Source organism: Geospiza fortis, unplaced genomic scaffold, assembly GCF_000277835.1.
Source record: "Geospiza fortis unplaced genomic scaffold, GeoFor_1.0 scaffold43, whole genome shotgun sequence".
Lineage (NCBI taxonomy): Eukaryota > Metazoa > Chordata > Aves > Passeriformes > Thraupidae > Geospiza > Geospiza fortis.
In genome coordinates this window covers 1,914,667-1,923,616 of record NW_005054431.1, presented here as the reverse complement: position 1 = coordinate 1,923,616, position 8,950 = coordinate 1,914,667, and the positions used below count along the sequence as shown (strand labels likewise).

The 8,950-nt window shown below is 41.3% G+C and overlaps 1 protein-coding gene across 1 annotated transcript in view; it reads left to right on the top strand.

Annotated features, from left to right (window-relative positions):
* Window positions 1-8,950, top strand: part of MSH3 (mutS homolog 3) — a 94,732-nt gene that overhangs the window by 7,070 nt on the left and 78,712 nt on the right. Inside the window, exons 5-8 of the mRNA XM_014309466.2 lie at window positions 309-425; window positions 1,181-1,298; window positions 1,826-1,971; window positions 2,961-3,127. Coding sequence (XP_014164941.1) covers window positions 309-425; window positions 1,181-1,298; window positions 1,826-1,971; window positions 2,961-3,127 — 548 coding nt within the window. The remainder of the gene's footprint in view (window positions 1-308; window positions 426-1,180; window positions 1,299-1,825; window positions 1,972-2,960; window positions 3,128-8,950) is intronic.

The window sequence follows — 8,950 nt, the reverse complement described above, 5'->3', positions numbered from 1 at the left end:
TGGAAATCTTTTGTCCTTTTTCTGAGCTGTGTTTCAGACCCTGTGTGTGCAGTGTGGGTGGTTTACCTCACAGTGGTAAAGATCAAGGTGCAACCTTAAAACCTGACAGCTGCAGCCTGTGATAGTGAATCCCCTGTTTATGGCAATGCTGGGACAGGGAGGTGGAGGGGCCCCTCCAGGCTTTCTCCTGGAATGTTCTCCCTTTGTCACCGAGCTTTTAATTGTAGTTGTGCATCACTGTTGTCATAGAGATAAGCTCCTTACCTTCTTAGATTACTTTGTGACCCTTTGGCTGACTCTTGTTGCAGATTGCAGCTAAGGAGCTGAACATTTACTGTCACCTGGACCACAACTTCATGACTGCCAGCATCCCCAGCCACCGGCTCTTCGTCCACGTGCGCCGCCTCGTAGCCAAGGGACACAAGGTTACCCCTGACTCCTGCTAATTGAGTACACACCAGCCCTGAGAGAACTTGCACTGCTTGTACCAGCCCCTGGTTTCAGCTGAGAAGTGGGCAGCTTGTTATCCCTGGTTCCTGCAGTAGAAATGGCCAACTTCCCTTTGTTTCAGTTTCTCTGTGCTGTGGGTGTCATGAGCCATTAGCAGATTCAGAGAAGTATCTTTGTTTTTTCAGGAACAGTTTCAGAACAATTATTTTTCTCAGTGTTTTTGTATCAAGGTTTTGCATTTAATAAGGAGAAATGTACATATCTTCTCTCTGTTTTATTATTCCTCACATCCTTGTTTTTCTTATCCCAGCCCACTGTTTTTCTCTCTGTTTCTTCCTGTTCTGCATCCCTGTAATTCTGTGGCTTTCTGGTGATAGCCTTTTTTTCTGCTTCCATTTCTAAGAAAAGGACTTGTTGATTCTAAATTGGATGCAAGCAACCATTCTCTAATAAGCAGCGATGTCCAGCTAAATTGTTTCAAAATAGGATGAGAAGCACAGGTACAGAAGTTGAGAGGGCAGTCAGGAGTAGGGAAAAGGTCAGGAAAAGCACTGCCTTATAATCTCATTAGTAGGATTGATGTGAGAGCCCTTTCTGTTGATCATGCATTCCAGCTTGAATTATGCATTTGTTGTTTGCACATCTTAAAAGATTACCAGATGTATAGAATAATAAAAATAATAGTTTATTGCCAGATATCTAACTTTGTTTCTTGTTGGTCTGCCTGTAGGTTGGAGTAATAAAACAAATGGAAACTGCAGCACTGAAAGCTGCTGGAGAAAATAAAAGCTCTCTCTTCAGCCGTAAGCTGACTGCCCTCTACACTAAGTCTACACTTATTGGAGAAGATATCCTTTTCAAATAAACTTGGTTTCAGACTAACCTTTGGGAGGCCTTGATTCTGGTGTTATCACCAGGATGGAACATGGGCAGCTAGTGGCTGACATAAGAGTGGCAGCAGGAAATAAAGTTCCTTTTATTTTTTGTTGTGGTAAAACATACTGCTGTCTTTACAAACAGTTCAGTCTCTTCAGGGCTGGCTGCAGGTTTGTTGTGTTTACTGTAGTTGCTTTCTGAAGTCATGGAGTGGACTTAGCAAATCCGCAGTGTCCTGCAGGTCTTGCCTAAATAATGTTAAAGTAAGAGAGAAACAGCTTTTAACCAATGAATTTATTTTCTTTTCTTCAGTTTTTTGTTTTGCTCTATCCGGTCTTGTCTACCTCATGTTTTTATTTTAATTTCTCAAACAAACTTAATAGATACCAGGAGCTAAAAAGATTGTTAGTCTTGTACTCTCAGACGTTAATCTTGGGTCTGGAAAGACCTGTGAACAGTCCACCCAAATCTGTGTAGTATTTTTTTGAACATTTGTTACATGTGAACCCTTTGTTGAAGCTGGATGATTCTGTAGATGTTGAAGAGGTAACAGCAGATGTCCCCGATAGCTACCTCCTCTGCATCTGTGAAAATGGGGACCACCTGAAGGACAGGAAGAAAGGTGACATTGTTACAGGCATTATGGTAAGTTAGTTTCTCAGGAGTCTGTTTTAGGGTCTGCGTGGGGTAGTTTTGTTGTGCATTTTGGTTTTTTTCTGGGGAGGTGGGTGGCTACCTTGTTAAATTCATGACTGTTCTGTCTTTCAGATTTTATTTTGTGGGGAAGTAGGAATTGTTTTTTTTTTTTTTTTTTTTTTGAAAAAAAGAGGCACTTTAGGTAAGATCTGTGTGTGAAGTGTGATGGCTTAATATTTGAAAATTTCAGAAAAGGTATGGAGTGGATAGTTAACATTTATCAAACTGGTGTTGCTCCTGTTTCACTTGAAAACGTATTAGTATTTTAACCAAATACATTAGTTCAGATGCTTTACAAATTTCAGTGTTTAAACATTTTTAGGGTCAATATTTTAAAGCTTGTGAGCACTTTTTTCCTCTACAAAATACCATTCTTTAGAGGAAGAGACTTTAGAGGATTTTCTACCACTTACACCTCAGATTTGTGTTGTCTTTTATGGTGAAGATTAAACCCAGTCCTGTTTAACCAGCAAAACACACAGCAAAGCCCAGTCAGCTGGTAATGAATTAATTAAAAAGTATCTTGATTGTGTCTCTATTTGAATGTCCTACTGTTGCTGGGAGAGAACAACAGAAGCAAGTGTTCAAATTCCAGTTCGAATTACATGTGCATTTCATGGACTTCAGTTAGTAGATTTGTCTGGTATTAAAAATTGAACAGTGATGGACTGCTAAGAACAAAAGCACATTTACATTTGTAAGGTATTGTTGCCACTTCCCAAGACAAAGTTGTGTTAGTGTTTTGAGGTTATTGTTGTGTCATGGGTTTGAAAAAAAGCGCATTCAGGTTTTTTGATCTTGCGCTTTCACTGTGTGTGGGGGTGCTGTATAATTTTACACCATAGATTTCCTTTCTGGTTAACAGTTTGAGCCACTGAAGCAGTCCCTGAAAATGTGAATATTCACTGGATATATGTGTGCACATTTTTGTTTGGCAGGCAGTCCAGCCAACTACAGGAGAAGTGATTTTTGACAGTTTTCGGGACAGTGCTTCCCGCTCGGAGCTGGAGAGTCGGGTTCTGCGCCTGCAGCCAGTTGAGATAATTCTTCCATCTAGGCTGTCAGATCCATCTGAAAAGCTCATCCACAGTATAACCTCCATGAGGTGAGTTCTGTGGGGTTCTCTTTCCCAGAGCCAGCGGTGGAGCTGAGATCCAGGAGCAGGTATGGATGTGTAGTTCTGTCATGGCCCTTTCCAGAGTGGCTGCAGTTTGCTGCTGGGTTCAGAACTTCCCAAATCCCTCAAGGTTCTGGGCACTTGCTCCTAAGTTGTGTTTAGATTGAAGTTCATGGCTTCTGACTCTGGCCTGTGAAAGATTTATGCAGTTAAATGTTGTCTTTGTCATTGTCCTGCCACTACACTCCTGATCACAGGATCTGCTGGAATAATTTCCAAGCTCAGTCACTTACCTTTCAGATCTAAAAGAGGTGCTATGTGGCTTTTTTCCCCTGTTTGTCGTAGTTTTGAGGTCTCTAAAAGACATGAGACTTCCTTTTCTATTAATGTAGGTAGGTGTAGAAAACCTTTGCAACTGGTATTTGATCCTGTTTGTCCTTTTACACCATCTTGGACTGGGGTACAGACCTGGAAGTATTGTGACTGATCATCTCTTTGCTTTGAGTTCTCTTGGCATGTTTCTAGAGGAAATTTGTTACCTGTTTTCTGTATCACTTTTTCTGTCCAGTAAAGCCAGAGTAGTATGTAACTTTTAGGGTGAGAGATGAAAGATGAAGCAGTGTTCTGAACAGTGGGGATGAAATCTTGCAGATGCAGTTTTTTTGAGGAAATTTCAATTTTTCACATTTTTCTTTTTAACCATGCAGTTTGGGGCTGTAGAGGGCTGGTTTTGAGTTTGGCATTTCAGTTTTGAATGAAATACTCATTGTGGTGTGAATCTGGGAGAGTGGTTGTGATTTTTGTTCCTTTTTGTTTGTGTTTTTTTGGTTGTGCACAGTAGAGAATGTTAATGAGTGATTTCTCATTTTTATGAAGACAAAAAATGCTACCCATTAGCTGATTTTGTGAACAGGGATTAGTTTGTAGTTTTTTCACCTTTCTGGTAATTTGCTAGGCTGCTTTCCAGCCCAAATACCATTAATTACATGAGAGTGACAAAAATAGAGCACATTATTGCCATACACCTCAGTAGCCTTATTTTAAAAACAATTTTTAGTGGATTTTTTCTCGTACCAGAGATTAAACCACTAGAGGGCCCTGAAGTATTTCATAGTAATTTAAGTGATTTCAATATGCTACTTTCTTGTGCTTTTAATTAGGTTTGTTTTTGTACAGCAGTTATTTCATTTTAATGCATACTGAGATGTCTGTAGCATTCAGGTTTGGTTATTGGCCCAGCATCTGGTGATTTCATCTTTTAGCAGCTTTTTTCTAAAACCTGTTGTTGAGAATCTTCCATGAGCTATGAAAAGTTCAATTTCCATAATTTTTTGAAGACCTTTCTAACTAAAACAGTGGGATCTAGATCTTGTGGTTCAAGAAGGGTCTTCATCTTGTGTGTTAGGGATGCAGCAAAAAAACACTGGGATAATGAAAACTGGGTAGAGATGGAGAGAAAAGTAGTCCTAGGAGACTAGAGGTTGAGAGAAGAGAGGAGAGAGAGAAGAGAGGAGAGAGAGAAGAGAAGAGAGAGAGAAGGGAAACGAGAAGAGAAGAGAAGAGAAGAGAGAAGAGAAGAGAAGAGAAGAGAGAAGAGAAGAGAAGAGAAGAGAGAAGAGAAGAGAAGAGAAGAGAGAAGAGAAGAGAAGAGAAGAGAGAAGAGAAAAGAAAAGAAGAGAGAAAAGAGAAGAGAGAGGAGAAGAGAGAGAAGAAAAGAGACAGAAGAGTCTTTCTGCTCCTCCAGTGTAGTGTAAGAATTGCAGCTGGGGTGATTTGGTGCTGGATGGTGTGTAGTAGAGCTTGGCACTGAGTGAGCAAGGTGATGTGGCCAGCCCAAAGACTGTGCTTATGGTTACCAAAAGAATTAAATAAAGTGTTGAGCTAAGGTAAAGCGCTGCAGCTTTGTGAGAGCAGCCCTAAGTTGGTTCAGTGCCCCTTTACACTGAGAAGAGTTGAAACTCTCCGTGCTTCCCTTCAATTTCTGTGAGGGTTTTTTTTATTCTTTCCTATTCTAGGGTGGATTTAATGACTAGAAAATACTATTCAAGCACACTGAGCTGGGGGCCCATGAAGAGCCTTCCCTCAAAAGCAAAGCTTATTTTAAAAATAGGTTACAGAAAGTGGTTCAAGACAAACTGTTCTGGTGAGTGCTGTGCTGTTCCCAAAGTGTTAGTAACATCTGTTTGCAAGTGCTGACCTGCCTGGAGCAAAATCTTGTCATGGTCTTAATTTCCTTCTTTCTGGAAAGCAGAGAAAAAGTCTTGCCTTCAGAAAATACTTCAATTTTTTTCCAAAGAACACAGTATTTTGTACTCCAAGTTCTTTCTAGTCAAGGGTCAGCACCCACCCTCCTTAACATGTTGGCTGCTTTAAAACCTAGCCTGTACTGGTCTCCTGACATTGTAGTTGAGGCTCCTTTTGGATATTTGCTCCTCTCATGTTGCCCCTTCCTTGTTTTGTTGAAAAATTCAGTGCATTTTTAGCGTGCTCCATTCTTCCTCTTTTTTCCATTTGCCCTTTTTTTGCAGTGTTTAATTCTGTAGCATTCTTGGACACTGTGGAAACACACTGCTCACAAGTAGCTTTAACCCACAGCGTTTCTCCCAGGTCTGCACTGTTTGGTTTAGGCTGCAGGTGGTCTGCAGCTTGTTGCCTGTGAGAGCCCCAGGGTTCTGAAGATGGGGTTCAGGTTTCTGCTCTCTCCTGGGTGCTGCAGTTGTCTTTGGCTTGGAGTTGGTTCCCTGGAATTCTCCTCTCTTTCAAACCCATTGAGAACTAAAACTCATCCTCCCTCTCCAGGCATGGTGGAATCCCTCGAGTAGCTGAACCTCCATCATTATGTTCAACACAAGCCTTTTTAATTTGTGTTTCAGGACCTCTGCAAATATAATTTCAAGCTCTTTCTGCTAAGTGCAGTGCTAATGGCCCTCTGGTTTATCAGTGGCCTCTGCTTTTAACTGTACTGGGTGGGGTCTCTGCAGGTTTGTTCCTCTCCAGTTTCTGTCATGGTCTCTTAGAGTGAGCTGTAGTGGATTTATTATGTTTGGTCAATGGTGCTGTTCAGTGCTAATTGCTCTTATGGACAGAGTTATGGATTTATGTCATCAGTCAAGTAGAAACTCAGCTGGAATGAACTCTGACTTGTAACTGTGTACAAAATGCTTTTAATTTTGTGGTCTTTATATGTGACTGCTGGTTGTTCAGATCAGAGGATGCATTCATGTAGTTAGCATTGAGGGTTTTTTTTTTTGGTGTTTTTTTTTGTGTGAAGGGCATGTCCATTTATTTACATAGCTCAGCTCCTGAGGTTTGTAGGTCAGCAAGGACAGGAAGGGTTGTAGTGGCAACAAGAAGACCTCAAAGGGTTGCAGTGAGAGTAAACAGCATTGCACATTAAGTGGTGGAACAGAGGAGTGGAGAGTGTCTAAAGGGCTGGTGATCATAAAAAGCAGTGGTTTCATGGTTTGTATAGCTTGTAATGTTCCCGTGGATTTTTAAGTGAAAGGCAAGCTGTGACAACCATCTTGAGAATGTTTTGTGTCAATGGAAGCTGCAAGCAGTTAAATTTGCAGCAGGGAGGAAAAAAGCAACTTGAGTGCAAAACCAGCATGTGAGCTGTTTTCTGCAAATACAAACCCCAAAAGCATCAGTGAACAGATATTTACTGACCAGAGAGGTGTTTTGCACTGCTGAGAGTCCAGCCCATGGTCTGTGCAGCCAGCTGCTTGATGTGGTCATGTCAGAGCTCTCTCCTTTTGAATGAACGGGGAAAAAACTCCACCACAGTGTTCTCACCTCTTGCAGTGGCCTGCAAGAGTTGCTGGATGGTGTTTTTTGGTAGTTTGATCCTGTCTCAGTCAGGACATGCTGCTGTTCTCATTCATTATTTCCTGTGGCATTGCAGGTGAGGGAAGTGTGGGGCTTGCATCTTGTTTGACAAATTGCTGAAGAGTGAAGTGTATTTATCCACCACACCTGCCTGACTGCCCCTCACAATTTGGGATGTTCTCCAGGTGGAATTACTGTCCCCCCACACACGTGGAGTTGTTGCTGCAGTTGAAGAGGCAATTGCAAAGCCCTGTGTCCAAATGCAGAAAGCAGTGCACTGTCCTTACCCTGGATGATAAATTATATTAAAAATGTTAGCAGTGCTTTTTACAGCCACAGCTGGCCTTTGCAGGCCTTGCCTTGCCCAGCCCTTGTGTTTTTGTAAACTTCCCCCCAGGCCAAAACTCTGATGAGCTTCCCCAGATTCACACCTGGCTCAAATGTGCATTATTTCTCATGTGGCTGCAAAGCATGGAAAACATGCTGCGTTCAGCAGCTGCGTTTGTGGCATTATTGCACTGATTAGAAGTATTCATGGGTGTGGACTTGTTTTTCCTCCCCTCCATTTGAGGTAGAAATTATTAAATGGAGAACTATTAAGTCTTGAGCCTTGATGCTTGTCCAGTTTCTTGGTATCAAGAAGTTAACTTTTACAAAGGGAAAAAGCCCTTACCTTATAAACAGAAGCGGGAAAAATAAAACTTTAAAGCCTTTGTTAGCATGTTTTGGCAACTGTTTGATTTATTATTACAGGACAGATCAGAAACTGTTGGAGGTGACATGTAAGTTGTGGTACTTTTTTTGTCCCCTCTGGTTGTTGCTTGTTTTTTCTTTCAGTATATATTCATATGCTGTGATTTTTCACATATTCAAATGGAGAATGAGTCTTAAGCTCTTAAAACTGGCATGCAAGTTTAAATCTTTTTTAGCAGTCTATGAATGTTGACATATTTGTTGAAGTCCTAGTGTTTTGTTTTAACAAGGACTGCTTTTTCATAATTTATTCAGCTTTGAAGCTGACTTGGGCCATAACTCCTTCGCTGTGAAACAGTGACATTGAGGATACCTTGGATGTGTAAACTTCTCAAACATTGCTTCTTCCCCCATTTCCTCATTGTTAGGAGTTTGAAATTCAGCATTTTTAATCCAGGCACTGGTGTCAATGAGACATTGTGGGAGAGAGGAAGACTACTGAGGCTGTCTGCATGTTTGACATGCAGGTAGCAGTGATGTGGAGTGAGGAGAGTGGAGCTCTTGTAGTCCTGGTTCCCAGCCCCTCCTGAGCTGGGGAAGAGAGTAAGGCCATGAATTTATTTATTTTTAATAAACCCAGAATGTAATTGTTTTCCCAGTTTTGAAGAGGATGAAACTGAAGTGGGTTTTTAAGTGCTATCAATCTGCTGAACTGCAGAAAGGAACAAGATTTATGTTTTGGGCTGTCTTTAGCAGTTTAATTCTGTGCTTGACTGAGAATGTTTGTCTCTTTTAACAGATGTTCTTTCCTATGTATGGCAGAGGTAAGGGGCTTTAGGAAAGTTAGACTCCTGAGCAGTGTGCGTTAGGCATGGACTCTTCCTCTGGGAATTTGGAATAGTGCAAATGACTGTTAGATGTTCAAAATTCACGTGAATATTTTCTGGGTTCTCAGTGGAGAATTTGGAATCACTACTATTGTAATTAACTCTGTATTGCTTAGCAGCACAGTATTTTTTAAAGCAAAAAGATTTTGTGTAAGATACTTGCTTTCAGCTTATGTGAAAGCCTTTCTATAGAGGGAGATGGAAGTACTTAAGAACATTTCCTAGCAAATACATTTGAGTGTATTCCTATTTTTTGTTGTGCCTGTCTGGCTGGCTCCTGTCAGGTGGAAATTAACTGTTTGCCCCTCCATCCCTCCTGCCTGGTGTTTTACAGCTGTGCTCCTGCTTTCTGGAGTCTTTGCCGCCTCCTCCTGCCTCTGCCCTTCTGTTTATGTGTCTTGGG